At 47.5% G+C, this 19,542-nt stretch overlaps 1 protein-coding gene and 1 long non-coding RNA gene across 4 annotated transcripts in view; one reads left to right on the plus strand and one right to left on the minus strand.

Moving 5' to 3' along the window:
• fap (fibroblast activation protein, alpha) overlaps positions 1-19,542 on the plus strand; it is a 141,557-nt gene that overhangs the window by 20,707 nt on the left and 101,308 nt on the right. For all 3 annotated transcript variants that reach the window (XM_068035239.1, XM_068035241.1, XM_068035240.1), the window contains one exon: positions 9,455-9,550. In XM_068035239.1, coding sequence (XP_067891340.1) covers positions 9,455-9,550 — 96 coding nt within the window. The remainder of the gene's footprint in view (positions 1-9,454; positions 9,551-19,542) is intronic.
• The window catches only part of LOC137372002 (uncharacterized), a 91,529-nt gene continuing 90,529 nt past the window's right edge, over positions 18,543-19,542 (minus strand). Inside the window, exon 3 of the long non-coding RNA XR_010975332.1 lies at positions 18,543-19,502. This is a non-coding gene — a long non-coding RNA (uncharacterized lncRNA). The remainder of the gene's footprint in view (positions 19,503-19,542) is intronic.

Raw genomic sequence — 19,542 nt, forward strand, 5'->3', positions numbered from 1 at the left:
TTCCATGACTCAAAACTGCCGCTCTTCTTAACTTCTTCCCTTCTATAAATGACAGGTTTATAAAACTGAAACATAGGGCTCAATTTTTGGGGCCCCAGAAGTTGGGAAGAGGGGAGATGGGGCCCAGAAAATATCAGTGTCGGGCGGTGTGTCAGTTCCAAGACGCCATACCCCATGCTGGCAATAGTCACCAGGGTGGGAAAGGAATCCTGCTCTCCTCCCAATTGAGGCCAATTAAAGCTGATTAAAACTCATTAAGAGCTTGTCAAGGCTTGAAGTTTAAATTTTTAAAGGGGCGTATGGGTTACCCGCGCCATTAGAAACAGATCAGCCAAAGGGAGGCAAGTAAAAAGTGGGGAGCCAGTCATGGCTGCCCCAGGGCAACATCTCAGCCCCTTAAGAGGGTCAGCAGGGCAAAGGTGCACTTGGCGCTGCGCAGGTGGCAGGGAGAGTGGGCACTCGACACCCGGCCTTTGAATGGTATCAGCACCCCCCTTGGCATCGCTGGCGCAGAGCAGCAAGGAACAAAGCTGCCAAAGACAACTGGGTGGCCGCCTGCCCAGAAGGAAGGCTGTAGCTGGCAATGGTGACACAACTGTCTGATTTTGGGACCAGCAACGATGAGCGGCAACACCTTCCACAGAAAGGGTTGAACCTCGGGCATCAGGACGGCATGGGAGAGTAAAGAAGGGCAGGAAGGCAATGGAGGTCAAACCCTCAAAACAAGATGGAGTTACCTGGAGATGACTGAGAGTCAGTGCTGTAGGAGACTGCGACTCTCCAGGCGGATGGTCACACACATCTATGTCCTCGTAGCCAAAAACCTCGCACCCGGTAGCACTGGTCACCATTCCCTGTCAACGGCCATCAAAGTTGCTGTAGCCTTGAAGTTCTTCACTTCTGGATTCTACCAAGGATCAGGTGCCGACCTTAGTGGCGTCTCAAAAATGGCTGCAAACCATTGCATCTCACTGGTAACTGATGCCCTCTTTGCCAGAGCTGGACAGCACGTTCATCTAATGACAGACACGGCCTCACAGGGGCAGAGGGCAGTGGGTTTTGCTTCCATCACTGGATTCCCCCAGGTGCAGGATATCATCGATTGCACCCATGTGGCCTTCAAGGCACCCAGCAACCTGCCAGAGAGATCCATCAACAAGGAGGACCTCCACTCCCTCAACGTTCAACTGGTCTGCGATGACAACAAGAGCTTCTTCCATGTATATGCTCACTTTTCTGGCAGCTGCCATAATTTCTTCATCTTCCATCAGTCCAGGCTACCTCAGATTTTCACTCCCACCCTAAAGTGCATGGATGGATCTTAGGGGACAAGGGATATCCCTTGAAGAGATGGCTACTGACTCCTCAACAGGAGCCCCAGACAGTGGCACAGAGATGATACATTTGACAAAGGCCGTCGAGTCCTTCGAGACGAGTAAAACTCGTGGAAGCGACGGCTTACCGGTTGAGTTGTACTCGGCCCTGTGGGACTGGGTTGGCCCGGACCTGCTGGAAGTATACGAGAGTATGCTCCTGGCCGGCAGCATGTCAGAATCCATGAGGAAAGGCATCATCACCCTCATTTACAAGTGGAAGGGGGAGAGGGCAGAAATCAGAAATTGGCGGCCCATCTCACTGCTTAATGTTGACTACAAGATTCTGTCCAAAGTCATAGCCAGTCGAGTCAAGTCTGCTCTGGAGTTGGTGATCCACCCCGATCAGACCTGCACTGTACCCGGCAGGAAGATCTCTGATAGTCTCGCGCTACACAGGGATACGATCGCCTACGTGCGGGACAGGAGGGTGGACACCTGCCTCATCAGCCTGGACCAGGAGAAGGCTTTTGACAGGATATCGCACACCTACATGATGGACGTGCTTTCCAAAATGGGGTTTGGGGAGGGAATCTGCAATTGGATCCAACTGCTCTACACAAACATCAGTAGTGCAGTCTCAATCAACGGGTGGGAATCGGAAAGTTTCCCGATCCAATCTGGAGTCAGACAGGGCTGTCCTCTCTCCCCGGTCTTGTTTGTTTGCTGTATTGAACCCTTTGCTGAGTCTATTAGGAAGGATGCGAGCATAAGAGGGGTGACAATCCCAGGCAGCGGAGGCACTCAGGTTAAAACCTCCCTGTACATGGATGACGTCGCCGTCTTCTGCTTGGATCCGCTGTCCGTGCGCAGACTGATGAGCATCTGCGACCAGTTCGAACTGGCCTCGGGAGCCAAAGTTAACCACGGCAAGAGCGAGGCCATGTTCTTTGGGAACTGGGCTGACCGATGTTTTGTCCCCTTCACCATCAGGTCAGATTACCTGAAGGTGCTGGGGACATGGTTCGGAAGGGCCGGGGCGTGCACCAAAACCTGGGAGGAGCGAGTAGCCAAGGTACAACAAAAGTTGAGCATGTGGGGGCAGCGATCTCTCTCCATTGTGGGTAAGAACCTGGTCATCAGGTGCGAGGCGCTCACGTTGTTGCTGTACGTGGCGCAGGTCTGGCCCATACCCCACTCCTGCGCTGTGGCAGTCACCCGAGCCATTTTCCGATTCATCTGGGGATCTAAAATGGACCGGGACCGGAGGGACACGATGTTCAAATCTCTGGACAAGGGCGGGAAAAATGTACCCAACGTGGCCCTCATCCTGATGACCACCTTCGTGTGCGGCTGCATCAAGCTGTGTGTAGACCTCCAGTACGCAAACTCCAAGTGTCACTACGTGCTGAGGTTCTATCTGTCCCCGGTGTTGCGCAGGATGGGCCTGGTCACATTGCCACGGAACGCTCCATGCAGTTGGGCCATGCCGTACCACCTATCCTTCGTGGAGCAGTTTCTGCGGGAAAACACCTTTGATCACCGGTCCATCAGGCAGTGGTCTGCACGGAAGGTCCTCAAGGCCCTACAGGAGAAGGAGACGGTGGATCCTGTCGGATGGTTCCCCGAGCAGACCGTCAAAGTCATTTGGCGGAATGCCTCATCACCAGAACTTTAAAACAAGCACCAAGACGTAGCTTGGCTGGTGGTGAGAAGGGCCCTCCCCGTCAGATCCTTCATGCACACCCGAAGTCTCGCCCCCTCCGCACAGTGCCTCCGCATTGGCTGTGGTGGGGAAGAGACGGTCGCCCACCTCCTCCTGGAATGTGTCTTTGCAAAGCAGGTGTGGAAAGAGATGCAGTGGTTTTTGTCGAGGTTCATCCCAAGCAGCTCTGTAACACAGGAGTCTGTGCTCTACGGGCTGTTCCCAGGGACGCACACCGAGACAAACATCAACTGCTGCTGGAGGACTATCAATTCGGTGAAAGACGCCCTTTGGTCTGCCCGAAACTTGCTGGTCTTCCAGCGCAAAGAGTTGTCCACCACCGAATGTTGCAGACTGGCACATTCCAAGGTCCAGGACTACGTGCTGAGGGACGCACTAAAGCTTGGGGCAGCGGCAGCAAAGGCTCAATGGGGAAAGACCACAGTGTAAGGTCCCCCCACCAAGCTGAACTGAGGGGCTGGATCCATGGGAAACCCCTCGAACTGTATCGGGAAAATTTTGTGTGCTGTAAATGTAAAAATGTAATTGGCATGACAATGAAATGGAAGGGTTGTGAGGCAACTCATGATTGTATAGAAGGAAACTGATCACCTTTGCACTGTTTGTATTTTTTGACTTGATGCTGTTTTAAACTATTTGGGAATGTAATTTTTTCAGATTTTTATGAATAAAGTATATTTTGGAAATAAAAAAAAACAGAGGTGATACATTCAATGCCACCTGCTCAGTAGGACAACCATTGAGAAGGCTATCGTGCTTCTGAAGATGTTCTTCCAGTCCTGGACCGGTCAGGTAGTGCCCTCAAACACCCTCCTGCAAAGGTCTCGGTCCTTGTGAAGGTCATAGTGTCCTGTAGATGGTGAACAGGCTTTTGGGGAATCAGGTAATGAGTTACTCACTGCAAAATTTCCAGTCTATGACTTGCTCTTGTAGCCACTGTATTGATATGGCTGATCCAGTTAAGTTTCTGTTCATTGGTAACTCCCAGGATGTTGATGATGGGTGATTCAGAAATTGTAATGTTGTTAAACATCTAGGGAAGATGGTTAAATTCTCTTTTGCTGGAGATGATCATTGTCTGGCACTTATGTGGTGCAAATGTTACTTGCCACTTATCAGCCCAAGTCTGAATGTTGTCCAGATCTTGCTGCATACTGACATGGACTGCTTCAGTATCTGAGGAGTTGTGAATGGTACTGAACACTGTGCAATCATCAGCAAACATCACCACTTCTGACCTTATGAAGGAGGCAAGGTCATTGATAAAGCAGCTGATGATGATTTTGCCTCGGAAACTATCCTGAGGAACTCGTGCAGCGATGTCCTGGGGCTGAAATGAATGGCCTCCAATAACCACAGCCATCTTCCTCTGTGCTAGGTATGACTCAAACAAGTGGAGAGTTTTCCCCTTGATTCCCATTGACTTCAATTTGACCAGGGCTCCTTGATGCCACAGTCGGTTAAATGTTGCTTTGATGTCAAGGACAGTTTCTCTGATCTCACTTTAGCAAGGAAGCTATGTTAAACTTGAAGGTTGAAGAGAAGGTTGAGAGGAGATTTGATAGAGGTGTTCAAAATCATGAAGCGTCTGGACAGAGTAGATAGGGAGAAACTGTTCCCATTCGTGGAGAGATTGAGAACAAGAGGGCACAGATTTAAAGTAATTGACAAAAGAAGCAATAGCGACATGAGGAAAAGCTTTTTCACAGAGCGAGTGGTTAGGATCTGGAATGTGCTACCTGAGTGTGTGGTGGAGGCAGATTCAATCAAGGCATTCAAGAGGGAATTGGACTGATATCTGAAAAGGAAGAATGTGCTGAGCTATGGGAAGAAGGTGGGGGAGTAGCACAAGGTAAATTGCTCTTTCGGAGAGCCAATGCAGACACAATGAGCCAAATGGCCTCCTTCTGTGCTATAACAATTCTGTGATTCTGCATTCCAGATCAAAATAGCTCACTGTGTAAAATATTTCTCCTCACATTAACTCTGGCTGTTTTGCCAATTATGTTCTCTGGTTACCGATCCTTCAGGCAGTGGAAATATTTTGTCTGTATTTACTCATCAAAACTCTTCATGAATTTAAACACCTCTATAAAATATCCCATTAGCCTTCTCTGCTCTAATGGGGACAAACCCAGCTTCTCCAGTTTCTCCACATAACTGAAGTCTCCCATCCCTTGGTACCATTCTGATAAATTTCCTCTGCAGCCTCTCCAAGGCCTTGACATCCTTCTTAGTTTGGTGCCCAGAATTAAGCTGAATACTCAATTTGAGGCCTTATCAGTGATTTACAAGGGTTTGGCATAACTTCCTTGTTTTTGTACTATATGCTTCTATTCATAAAGCCAAGGATCCCGTATGCTCTTATAACAGCCTTCTCAACATTTCCTGCCACTTTCAAAGATTTCAGTGCATAAATCCCCACATTTCTCTGTTCCTGCACTCCCTTTAAAATTGTAAGATTAAAATTGTTTATATTGCATCTTCTCAATCTTCTTTCCAAAAGGCCTCACTATGTGCTCTGCCAATCTATTAGTTTAATTCAAATCCTGCATCTTCTTGTTGGTTGACTATTATAACTCATCTTATATTTCCCACGTCCCTGTTCACACCCAACCTTAGTATTAGCAGGCTGAATTTTCCCAACCCTATGCCAATGGGCTGGGAGGTGGACCTGCTGGTAATATGGTTGGGGAAGCCGATGTTTTCCCGTCACCATGGCATATTACCAGTGATGGGAACCTCAGCAGCACTACCGCCTGCTGGGTGGCCAATTGAGCCAGTTAAGGGCCCAATTAAGGGCCACGTCAAATGCCCGCCTGCATTTTGCTTGTGTCAGGAGGGCCCGCCATGAAGTGGGGAGACTGCCAGGTTAATCCTGGCGGCGTCTCTGCGGGTTCCGGGAGGGGTGGTGGGGGGCTTTGCTTAAAGGCTGCTCCATGGCCCATGGAGGGGAGCCCCCTTGCAGGCAATGGCCACCCCTGCGGCTGAGACGCGCCGCTGTTATATGACCACCCTCGTGCCCGCCCACCCGTCTGCCGATTGCCAGGGCCTTGCTCAAAGCAACTTACTTCCTCTTTGAGGGCGCCTCGGCATGGCGACACCCTCTTGTCCTGCAACGGTGGCGCAGCCAAGGCTGCCAAACTGCAAGCCGTCTGATTGTGCCAGCAGCTCTGGGTGGCATGCTCCCATCCACAATTCGGCGCGGCCCTGGTGGCAGACTGTTAACTGGCTGCCACTGGTAAAATGCTACTCCAGGATCCCGCTCCCCACTAGCGCAGGGTCGGCTCCCGCTTTCGGCCCCAGCGGTGGGACTTGATCATTGTTGACAAAATTCAGCCCACCATCTCTAAAGCCACCATGGTGATAAAAAGACAATTAAAATTTCCATTCCTTATTTGACAATTAACAACTACAGAGCAGATTTAAATCCCTGTTTAGCATAATTAGCACAGAATAGGCATAAGCAGATGTAATTTAAATAATGATACTCCGAAGTTAGGTCAAGCAGCAATCACCTGCAATCTTCAAAACAAAGAGGATCTATGCAGAACATTGCCCTACTTTATATCACAGCAGTTCTTCTAAATAGTGCAAAGCTATACTTACTAAAGACTACCTTAATCTATTGGTATTCACTACTTTTAGGGATGACTCCATCCCTGCAGCTGAATAGAAATCTATCTATTTGAAGTCCCACTTTGAGATTCATTCATGAGGCCCACAATTCTGGTGGCTGGAGGGGGCAGAAATGCAGTGCAATCTCAAGAGGGGGAATGCCCCTTTTACCTAGCAAAGAAAATCTCAATCGGAGGGGTGATATATCTTCCACCCTCCCCCACCTGTGTCCTAATAGCACATTTGGGACAATGACAAGAACCCTGTCCAGTTCACCCTTGTTAGGCCTGGTGAATCCTATGTCTGCCACAAGAAAGCATGAGTTCCATTGTGGGTCTCCTAAAGGTCCCAAAGATGTTAAGATCCTGATTTTTTAAAAATCACTACAAGCTTTCAATGTGTTTAATATATAAGGATCTATAAACATTTCCCTCACCCCCACTTCTAGAGTAGTAGCATGCCATTCAAGTTTTTTCGGAAGCCTCACGGGATGGGCACCTCTGCTACATCTGTTGCAAGGCTTCCCATTCTAAGTAAGTGACCTCCTGCACTATTACTTGGGATAGAGTCCACAGACTGGCAAAATGGTAGGTTGAAGTCCCATTAGGCTTATGTCCCTTTAAAAGGATTTGTGAAATTTCCGGCCTGAGTCTGCACTTAACATCTCTTTTTTTCAAATTTGAGCAGACATTCGTCATGTGCAACAAAATCTCCATGGGCTGCCATTCCTCCAGTAACTGCCATAAGTGAGGGGAAAAAGTATGGGGCCTAAAGTCTGTGGACTCTTTCAATGAGGCAAAAACGTGATAGAATGAAATCTCCATCCACCACTTTGCCAGGCCATTGACCCTGTCCCAAGTCATGGAGATGGGTGTCATGTATATTCTCAGAGCAGACAGCCTATGTCTCAGAGGTGTAACAGAGTTACCTACCCTGTGACATTGTCAGAAAACCAGAGCAGAGCCCTGCTGCACCAAATGGCAAGTCAGAGACTTTCATCACCTTACACAATTAGACTCTCTCCCTCATCAGTGAGCAGTTCTACCATCTATTTAACTATTCTTTTGTTTACTTTTTACATACTTATAAAAGTTCTTCATATTTCCTTTTATATAATCTGATCTTTTTTCATATTCCCTTTTAGACCGTCTAATAATCTTTTTAACCTCCCCACTACACTTTCTATATTCCAAATGGTTTTCCTTAGTATTGTTAGCTCTAACTCTATCATTATTTTCAATGGCAATGACAATTGTAAAGGAAAGCATGAAAATGTTTGGAATTTTCTCCCTGGCCAGCCCTGACCTTTTATCGAGGGCCAGCCCATATACCAGCATGTCTAGACTTTAGCCTCAAAGAGACGATGTTGTTCTGACGCCGACATCTTTGCCATGTATCCCACCCCACCCCCAACAGAAAATGGTGCAGACTATTACGAGTTACTGGCACTGAAAATCACACTTCTGCAACCTCAGCACTCTTCCAGCATATCATGTGCAACACATTGGAAGGGCTGCTAAAATATTTAAGGGACTTGATCTGGCATTGTCATGCAGAAGTAGGAACACTGCATTTAACCTCAATATTATGGCAGAGCAGACATCTGGACCCGTGTTATTAGTGGTCACCCTATTCACCCATCAACCCTGTGCTCGCTGACCTACATTGGCTCCTGGTCCAACAACGCCTCAATTTTTAAATTCTCATACTTGCTTTCAAATCCCTCCATGACCTTGTCCCTCCCTATCTCTGTATCCACCTCCAGCCCTTCAACCCTCCAGGATTTCTGCACTCCTCTAATTCCAGCCTCTTGCACATCCCCAATTTTAATCACTGCATCATTGGTGATTGTGCCTTCAGCTGCCAGCTGCCTAGGTCCTAAGCTAAGGAATTCCCTCTCTAAACCTCTTCACCTTTCTACCTCTGATTTCTCCTTTAAGATGCTTCTTAAAATTTACCTCTTTGACCAAGCTTTTGGTCATCTACCCTAATATTCCCTTATGTGTGTTGGTGTCATATTATGTTTGGTAACACTACTGTGAAGCGGCTTGGGATGTTTTACTTTGTTAAAGGTGCGACATAACTGCAAGTTGTTATTGTTGGATTGCAATTCCAACCATAGTGTTCACTATTCTCTAACAGCATCTCCAAAAACTGAGGGCTTTTTTAATGAAGGAATCTTTCCTGTATACAGGTCAGTAAGAGCAGCCATTGCCCATTAGCATTCCCAAAGAGCAAAATATATGCTTGAACACCTTCCCCTACAAAAAATTACTGGAAGATTTCTCCCCCGTCGCCAATGAGTATTCAGGGATACATGCTAACACCAGTGCTTTTCTCCAAAGATATGTTTTCTAGTTTTTTTTCCTGTAGGAGGGTTAGGAGAATATCATGGTTCACACAATCAATTATAAGCAAGTTCAGCTGGTGGACTGTGCCAGTACAACAGTTATTTTTGTGGAATCCAGAGATCTCTTCCCAATTCCCCCTCCTTTGGTCAGTAATTAAGAGCACTAAATTTGAAATTCCTGAATGCTTACATCACTTGGATGCACTGCTTGTTGTATCCTATTTTATGTAATCATTTTTGATGTAGGCACTGTGATTGGGAGGGAATATTAACACTGCAGTGAGATAGTTTTCATGACTTATTACTTCATGCAATCTTCCAGATTGTGCTTGTGTTGAGTCCATCTTTAAACATCATATAGTTCCTATGCAAGGCATCCAGCATTCAGTTAAATGAGATAATTGATATTGAAAATAACAATTGTTTATGTTATCATTTTTGAATTAGGAAAGAAAGAACAAGATCAACGTCCAACATTTCAGCTAGATGACTACTTAAGTGGAAATTATAGATATAAGTCATACAACCTGCGGTGGATATCAGGTAATTATTAACAATTGATTGTTTTACCACTCCATGACTTACACTGATGTCAGATTTGTGTGATTGCAAGTCAAGGCTGCTGACAAAAATTTAAGAAAAGTCATGAAAGGATATGAATGCAGATTGGCCTGTGTTTGAAAGGAATTAATAAAATAGACTGACTTTTCTTGCTTTAAAAAACAGCTTAAAATAATCACAGTGCTTCTTTGGTGTTGAACTTATATAAAATTCCTGTCCACCAACCGTGCATAACATGAAACAGATATTGATCAAAGAACGGTAACTATAGTACAACTGTAGCCTTAATTAAATTTTAACTGACTTACTAATTCAATAAGGCACCAAATTTATGACAAGCTCTTCAAAAAGAGCTACATAATAAGTTTAGTTTAGTTTAGAGATACAGCACTGAAACAGGCCCTTCGGCCCACCGAGTCTGTGCCGACCATCAACCTCCCATTTATACTAATCCTACACTAATTCCATATTCCTACCACATCCCCACCTGTCCCTATATTTCCCTACCACCTACCTATACTAGGGGCAATTGCTAATGGCCAATTTACCTATCAACCTGCAAGTCTTTGGCATGTGGGAGGAAACCGGAGCACCCGGAGGAAACCCACGCAGACACAGGGAGAACTTGCAAACTCCAGGGGACTGCTGGGTAAGGAAAAAGGTATATATTTGTGTGGTGGCTGTACCCGAGACACTACACGTGTAGTGTCTCCCACCCACCCTCCTCCTCTAACCAAAAAAAAGGACTCTGGTGTGTTGATAAGGTAAACCTTTTATTTGGGAAGTTCTGTCCGTTTGATTGCTAACCTAACAAGTTTTGACTTTTTGTTTTTTTGGTTTTTCAGTAGATTTGTTGGGAATTTGGAATAGTGGGAATGGAGATTAAGGCAGTTGTATGTTCCTCCTGCAGAATGTGGGAGGTAAGGGTCGCCAAGAGTGTCCCTGCTGACTGCATCTGTGGGAAGTGCACCCAACTCCAGCTCCTCGAGAACCGCGTTAGGGAACTGGAGCTGGAGCTGGATGAACTTCGGATCATTCGGGAGGCGGAGGAGGTTATTGAGAGGAGTTATGGGGAGGTAGTCACACCTCAGGTAAAAGAAGTAGGTAGATGGGTTACCGTCAGGGGAAGGAGAGGGAACCAGCAGGCAGTGCAGGGATCCCCTGTGGCTGTTTCCCTCAACAACAGGTATACCGTTTTGGATACTGTTGCGGGGGACGACTTAACAGGGGTAAGCAATGGGGTACAGATATCTGGCACAGAGTCTGTCCCTGTTGCTCAGAAGGGAAGGGGGAAGAGGAGCAGAATATTAGTCATTGGGGACTCCATAGTTAGGGGAACAGATAGGAGGTTCTGTGGGAACGAGAGAGACTCACGGTTGGTATGTTGCCTCCCAGGTGCCAGGGTTCGTGATGTCTCGGATCGTGTTTTTGGGATCCTTAATGGGGAGGGGGAGCAGCCCCAAGTCGTGGTCCACATAGGCACCAACGACATAGGTAGGAAGAGAGATGGGGATTTAAGACAGAAATTTAGGGAGCTAGGGTGGAAGCTTAGAGCAAGAACAAACAGAATTGTTATCTCTGGGTTGTTGCCCGTGCCACGTGATAGCGAAGCGAGGAATAGGGAGAGAGAGGAGTTGAACACGTGGCTGCAGGGATGGTGCAGGAGGGAGGGATTTGGTTTCCTGGATAATTGGGGCTCTTTCTGGGGTAGGTGAGACCTCGACAAACAGGATGGTCTTCACCTGAACCAGAGGGGTACCAATATCCTGGGGGGGAGGTTTGCTAGTGCTCTTCGGGGGGGTTTAAACTAATTCAGCAGGGGAATGGGAACCCAAATTGTAGTGCCAGTGTACAGGATGTTGAGAGTAGTGAGGTCAGGGATATGGTTACAAGGAAGCAAGAGGGCACTGGCAAGCAAGAACCTGGTTTAAAGTGTGTCTATTTCAACGCCAGGAGCATCCGGAATAAGGTGGGTGAGCTTGCAGCATGGGTTGGTACCTGGGATCTCGATGTAGTGGCCATTTCGGAGACATGGGTAGAGCAGGGGCAGGAATGGATGTTGCAGATTCCGGGATTTAGATGTTTCAGTAAGAACAGAGAAGATGGTAAAAGAGGGGGGGGTGTGGCATTGTTAATCAAGGAGAGTATTACAGCGACAGAAAGGACGTTTGAGGACTCGTCTACTGAGGTAGTATGGGCTGAGGTTAGAAACAGGAGAGGTGAGGTTACCCTGTTGGGAGTCTTTTATAGACCTCCGAATAGTTCCAGAGATGTAGAGGAAAGGATAGCGAAGATGATTCTCGACAGGGGTGAGAGTAACAGGGTAGTTGTTATGGGGGACTTTAACTTTCCAAATATCGACTGGAAATACTATAGTTCGAGTACTTTAGATGGGTCAGTTTTTGTCCAGTGTGTGCAGGAGGGTTTTCTGACACAGTATGTAGACAGGCCAACCAGGGGCGATGCCACATTGGATTTGGTACTGGGAAATGAACCCGGCCAGGTGTTAGATTTAGATGTAGGTGAGCACTTTGGTGACAGTGATCACAATTCGGTTAGGTTTACCTTAGCGATGGGCAGGGACAGGTATATACCGCAGGGCAAGAATTATAACTGGGGGAAAGGAAATTATGATGCGATTAGGCAAGATTTAGGATGCGTAGGATGGGGAAGGAAACTGCAGGGGATGGGAACAATCGAAATGTGGAGCTTATTCAAGGAGCAGCTACTGCGTGTCCTTGATAAGTATGTACCTGTGAGGCAGGGAGGAAGTTGTCGTGCGAGGGAGCCGTGGTTTACTAAAGAAGTTGAAGCGCTTGTCAAGAGGAAGAAGAAGGCTTATGTTAGGATGAGACGTGAAGGTTCAGTTAGGGCGCTTGAGAGCTACAAGCTAGCCAGGAAGGATCTAAAGGGAGAGCTAAGAAGAGCAAGGAGAGGACACGAGAAGTCATTGGTGGATCGGATCAGGGAAAACCCTAAGGCTTTCTATAGGTATATCAGGAATAAAAGAATGACTAGAGTTATATTAGGGCCAATCAAGGATAGTAGTGGGAAGTTGTGTGTGGAATCAGAGGAGATAGGGGAAGTGTTAAATGAATATTTTGCGTCAGTATTTACAGTAGAGAAAGAAAATGTTGTTGAGAATACTGAGATTCAGGCTACGAGGCTAGATGGGATTGAGGTTCACAAGGAGGAGGTGTTAGCAATTTTGGAAAGTGTGAAAATAGATAAGTCCCCTGGGCCAGATGGGATTTATCCTAGGATTCTCTGGGAAGCTAGGGAGGAGATTGCAGAGCCTTTGTCCTTGATCTTTATGTCGTCATTGTCGACAGGAATAGTGCCGGAAGACTGGAGGATTGCAAATGTTGTCCCCTTGTTCAAGAAGGGGAGTAGAGACAGCCCTGGTAATTATAGACCTGTGAGCCTCACTTCGGTTGTGGGTAAAATGTTGGAAAAGGTTATAAGAGACAGGATTTATAATCATCTTGAAAAGAATAAGTACATTAGAGATAGTCAGCGCGGTTTTGTGATGGGTAGGTCGTGCCTCACAAACCTTATTGAGTTTTTCGAGAAGGTGACCAAACAGGTGGATGAGGGTAAAGCAGTGGATATGGTGTATATGGATTTCAGTAAGGCGTTTGATAAGGATCCCCACGGTAGGCTATTGCAGAAAATACGGAAGTATGGGGTTGAAGGTGATTTAGAGCTTTGGATCAGAAATTGGCTAGCTGAAAGAAGACAGAGGGTGGTGGTTGATGGCAAATGTTCATCCTGGAGTTTAGTTACTAGTGGTGTACCGCAAGGATCTGTTTTGGGGCCATTGCTGTTTGTCATTTTTATAAATGACCTGGAAGAGGGTGTAGAAGGGTGGGTTAGTAAATTTGCAGATGACACTAAGGTCGGTGGAGTTGTGGATAGTGCCGAAGGATGTTGTAGGATACAGAGAGACATAGATAGGCTGCAGAGCTGGGCTGAGAGATGGCAAATGGAGTTTAATGCGGAAAAGTGTGAGGTGATTCACTTTGGAAGGAGTAACAGGAATGCAGAGTACTGGGCTAATGGGAAGATTCTTGTTAGTGTAGATGAGCAGAGAGATCTTGGTGTCCAGGTGCATAAATCCCTGAAGGTTGCTAACCAGGTTAATAGGGCTGTCAAGAAGGCATATGGTGTGTTAGCTTTTATTAGTAGGGGGGTCGAGTTTCGGAGCCACAAGGTCATGCTGCAGCTGTACAAGACTCTGGTGAGACCGCACCTGGAGTATTGCGTGCAGTTCTGGTCACCGCATTATAGAAAGGATGTGGAAGCTATGGAAAGGGTGCAGAGGAGATTTACTAGGATGTTGCCTGGTATGGAGGGAAGGTCTTACGAGGAAAGGCTGAGGGACTTGAGGTTGTTTTCGTTGGAGAGAAGGAGGAGGAGAGGTGACTTAATAGAGACATATAAGATAATCAGAGGGTTAGATAGGGTGGATAGTGAGCGTCTTTTTCCTCGGATGGTGATGGCAAACACGAGGGGACATAGCTTCAAGTTGAGGGGTGATAGATATAGGACAGATGTGAGAGGTAGTTTCTTTACTCAGAGAGTAGTAAGGGCGTGGAATGCCCTGCCTGCAGCAGTAGTAGATTCGCCAACTTTAAGGGCATTTAAGTGGACATTGGATAGACACATGGATGAAAATGGAATAGTGTAGGTCAGATGGTTTCACAGCTCGGCGCAACATCGAGGGCCGAAGGGCCTGTACTGCGCTGTAATATTCTAATCTAATCTAATCCACATAGGCAGTACCCAGAATTGAACCCGGGTCGCTGGAGCTGTGAGGCTGCGGTGCTAACCACTGTGCCACCCTGTGCGCCACTGTGCCACCCTGAATAATTGGATAAAAAGGGGATAGATGGAACTCCCCGATTGCCACTTCGTTAAATGTATGGCATAGTGTGCTACTGAGTCATACAGATTAAGACAGTGCCAGATTCAATCCCTGTTTAGTGCTTAGTTGGAAGATATAGAAAGAGCGTTTGTACAGATGTCAGGATCCGGCTCAGTCATGATGCCCCAGTGAGCAGCTTGCTGAACCTTGACATATCCCAATTATAAAGAGCTGACTATGAGTTCACACAAACTCAAAATAGGATGGACTCAGTTACTTATGGAATCAAGGGCTGAATTTTAAAAGGCCACTGGGGGCGGGAACAGCTGCGAGCGCGATTTTAATATTGTGTTCTCGGAGGTCGGCACTGGGTCCCGCCGCTTCTGGACCGTGATGCTATTTTTAAAGTGCAGCTGGCAGAGAGAGAATGGGTCAGGAGCTTGCGTCTAATTAATTGGCTGTTGACCTTAATAAAGAATACATTAACAGGCTTGTCAGTTTCAGTGAACAATCTCTAAAGCCTTGGAAGGAGGATGATGCCATGGGGGGAATACGACAGGGTTGTGAAGTGAACAGTGTGGAGAGCCCTGAGGGCTATGGGAAGGGCTGATTGAAATAAAGCAGAGGGAGCAAATAAAGCTGAGCTGCTTCCCATGTGCCTCAGTGTGGCTATTGCTGCAGCTGGAAGAGTTGAATTTCTCAGTGGTGAGTGGCAGGAAACCAGCGAGGGGAGGAAGGTGCTAATCAAGACAGCGGGTGCACAGCCCAAGAGTCAGCTACCTACAAATGATAGAGTGTCAATGCCATAGGAGGCATGCACGTATCCAGGCACATGCTGTAATCCACAATGAGCTGAGGCTTTACAGCCCCGATGGCAGCCCTCTACCTGCACCCCTCAAAATCATGGCGCCCTGCAACTGAGTCATTCCAGGCGTCAGCTGTGGGCCCAGGTGGCATCTCGCAGTCAGCATCTTATTAGGCCATCAGGCAGTTCATAGATGCCCTTTTCAGGAGAGCAGAGACTACACCCACTTTGACACAGGTGAGCCTGTGCTGGCACAGAGAACTCCATTGCTGGATTCCACCAGATGCAGGGCATCATCATTTGAGCTCATTTGGCCATCAAGACACCCATTGACCAGCCAGTGAGATCCATCAACAGGAAGGGCATCCACTCCCTCAATGTCCAAACGGTCTGCTACCACACTAGAGCTTCCTCCAAGTTTGTGCTCGCTTTCCTCGCAGCTGCCATGAGTCCTTCATCCTCCGACAGATCAGGCTGCCTCAGATCTTCAGTCCATCCCCCAAAGTGCGTGAATTGATCCGAGGACAAGGGAAATCCCTTGAAGAGAAGGCTACTGGCCCCTCCAGGGGATCCCAAGGCAGAGGCGCAGAGGCAGTGCCACCTGCTCTGCAGGCCAACCATTGAGCAGGCCATCGGGCTTCTGAAGATGCGATTTTGGTGCCTGACACAGGATTTTGGACCCATCAGGTGGCACCCTCCAATACCCTCCTGCAAGGGTCGGTTATTGGTGATCTGTTTTGCTGCCAATAAGATGCCCTTCCAGAGAGGTGTGGACCTTGAGGACAGTGTGGCACTGGAAGGAGACAGCTTATCAGGGAAGGAGCAGGAGGTAAGAGAGGAGGAGGAGGAGGAGGGGGATAACATTGAACAGAGTCCCTGTTGCACCACGGGTTGGCCTTCTTCTGCCACCCTCTAGGATGAGGACCTTCCTCCTCTCCCTCACGGCCTCCAGCATTAGATCCAGGTGGGCATCAATGAAGCAAGGATCTGCTCCACTCCTGTTGCCAGCCCTGCAGCTCCCCTCTGACATCTTGCCTCCCTCTGGTGCAGTGGAAGGCAGATGTCTCCCCTAGGACAACCAGCAGCCTCAGTCATGGCTGCCGTAGAAGTCTACATGAGCCCCACATTTGATCTGACCCACTGCCATTTTCAATCCTACTGGGTGTAAGTTGCCTGGAACCCCTTCTTCATACCAATTAAGGGTTTTCACACTTGAAAATTGCAATCTGAATCAGTTTCCCAGAGAAGGCAGGTTTCAGACCAAAAACCAGACCACGCTTTCTGAATGCTATCCCGACATCACACACCAAACCAGCTGATGTAACACAAGGATTCAAAACGTGCACCACATAGTTTCAGCCCACAAGTTAATGCATCACTCAACACAGGCACAGTTGGTGGTAACAGTGTGCTGGGTTCTTGGAGATGTTTCTTGCCAGTTTCTAAATGCTGTCAAGGAGGAGAGAGGACTACCTGATCCAGATATGGGGCCAGTTGTTGCAGCACCTCCTGGTCCGCAACCTGACCAGGAAATGGAACAGAGGAGACAGAAAGGGAAGCTGTGCAAGAAGGGAGGGAGAGAAGGAGGAGATGGGAAGGAGGCATTCTGGATCCCATGTAAGTGGACAGACTGTCGAAGAGCAAATTGAGGGGTCTGCTTCCTCTTCAACCAACAACTTCCCCATCCCAGCATGGAGCCACTATTCACCACCGTCACATCACTTCACTCTCCCAATTGCAATGTTCCCTTGGGCAATACCCTACAGGAAAAGCCACCAACAGAAACCTTTCCATTAAGAACTTTATCCAACAATGCATCCAATTAGACAAACAAAACTGAACAAATTACCCTTGTGTGCTCCCTTACGACCTATCTTGAAGGTATCTTTGCCTGTTCTCGTGCTCTTACAAGGTACAACCCCAGTGACTGCAACATGGCTGGTGGAAGGCTGATGACTTTCAGTGGGTAGACTGCAGATGGCCTTGCAGGATGCCTTCAAACAACTCTGGGCCTTGAGGGCCCGACTTCAGACTGTACCAGCTTGGCATGGGAGGCAGCAGTCTTGGCTAGCTGGCTGAGAGGCAAAAGCAAGGGCACAGGTGGATTGGCAGTGTTGGGAGCATGAATGCTGTCATCCTGAGAGAGGACAGCAGGTTTGTGCTCCATGGAGCACTGCCATTCCCATGGGGCAGCACCTCAACAAACCTAGTTGTCATGCAGACCCCCACCTGCCAAGAATGAGGCATATTAATTTTGCCATATGAACGTTGATTTTAAACTGTTGCTGGACTGAGGAAATGATTTGTTTGAAGATCACCAGACACTTGGCTGGAAGAACATTTGCATACTAAGGGACAGTGCTTGGAGAGACACTGATTCAATTAACAGAAATTGGTCTGGGCAATGGTTCCACATCTTGTCAGTAAGAGACAATCCTACACCCCACCCCATCCCCACATCCCCCCCAACTGAGAGTTTTGAAATCCACAAAGGCAGGACTGGTTAAACCAGCTTGCCACATGACTGACCAGCTGATCCAGGCTTTTGAATGAGACACAGGACAGTTTGAATTGAGACTAGAGTTTGCAGTTGAAGCTGGAACAAGGGAGCCTTTCTCCTGGCTGTCTCTCTCTCACTTTCTCTCAAGCCACATAGGCCACATAAACCTCAAGAGAGAAAAGACTCCAACATCGACACGAGTTGAAGTGTGTACTGGGCCCCAACGAAATGCAGGACTTACCGGCAACCAAAGACTCCACATTGAACTTAAAAAACTGTAATTATAATCCCAATATTGCCTCAAACCTTTCCCCTTTATTCTTTTCTACCTTTTCTGTCTCTATCTGCGTGTGTGTTTATTGCGTATGTATGCTAGCATGATCGCGTTGCATATTCGTAGTCATTAACTGGATTAGAGTTTAAGATTAATAAACTTCCACCTTTCTTGTTTAAATCTAAGGAAACCTGTTTGATTTCTTTGCCTTACAACTGGAGCAGTGAACTGAGGGGGAGCTAAAAACACGGTGTTTCTAAAACCAGGCGAAGGCTAAGAGCGAACCCAGTGTTCTCACCTGGTTATAATATAATAATTAATCTATTGGGGCACAGATTACTAGACTGGTGTAGATTGCCCCTTTGCACACTGAGATCCGTACCCATGATGGCAGCAGTCTGAGCTTGCGTAGCAGTGACCATCGATCTCATGACCTCCATCTGAGCTTCCACTGCAGCAGTTAGACATCATGAGAATTCGACCTGTGCGACAGAGGAAGCTGAGACAGTGGCTAGCAGACGCTCCATCATGGGTTGGTGTGCCATTGTTACCATGGAGTTGGTGACCAATTTCACAGTGTCAGCTGTGGCTCAGTTGCTAGCACTCTTGCTTCTGAGTCAGAAGGTTGTGTTTTAAGTCCCACTCCATGACTTGAGCACAAAATTCAAGGCTGACATTCCAGTGCAGTACTGAGGGAGTACTGCATTGTTAGAGGTGCCGTCTTTGGGATGAGACATTAAACTGAAGCCCTATCTGCCCCTTTCAGGTGGATGTAAAAGATCACATGGCACTATTTTGAAAAAGAGCAGGAGAGTTAGCACCAGTGTCCTGGCTGATATTTATCCCTCAATCAACATCACAAAAGCAGATTATCTGGTCATTATCATGTTGCTGTTTGTAGGAGCTTGCTGTATGCAAATTGGCTGCTGCATTCCCTACATTGCAACAGTGACTGCACTTCAAATATACTTAATTGTAAAGTGCTTTGAGACATTCGGTCATTATGAAAGGTGCTATATAAATGCAAGTCTTTCTTTTCTTTGGAAAGGATGGGCTCCAAGATCTCCACGATGCTCTCTGCTGGAACCGAACTCATCCATGCATCCAGGCAGTTACAGGAGCCTGTCTGGCAGGCCTGCCAATACCCCAAGCATGTGGTGTGCATCGTCATCAGCGTTCTCCTGTATGCCGCCCCATCGACGTCCTCATCTGAGTCCCCTGAACTCATCTACTAACTCACCCTCTGAGGAGCTGACACACAAGCTATCCTTTCCCACTGGCCTGGCCGCAGCCAACTCATGCCCAGTGACTCACCATGTACAGATCCTGATCCTATACTAACTTCTAAAGTTCATGGGCTGCCAGTATCTGAGTTGGTGACTGGGCGTGCCAGAACAAGTGATGGTGCCTCCTCACCACTGTCATGTTGTTCCTCCTCTTGGTGCTCCTGGCTCTTCTGAGGTGGTCCAGGCAGCAGGACTTGGGTATCTGAAAGCATATAAGCAGAAGGAGAGGGTCAGGGTGATGG

This window comes from Heterodontus francisci, chromosome 7, assembly GCF_036365525.1.
Source record: "Heterodontus francisci isolate sHetFra1 chromosome 7, sHetFra1.hap1, whole genome shotgun sequence".
In the NCBI taxonomy this organism is placed as follows: domain Eukaryota; kingdom Metazoa; phylum Chordata; class Chondrichthyes; order Heterodontiformes; family Heterodontidae; genus Heterodontus; species Heterodontus francisci.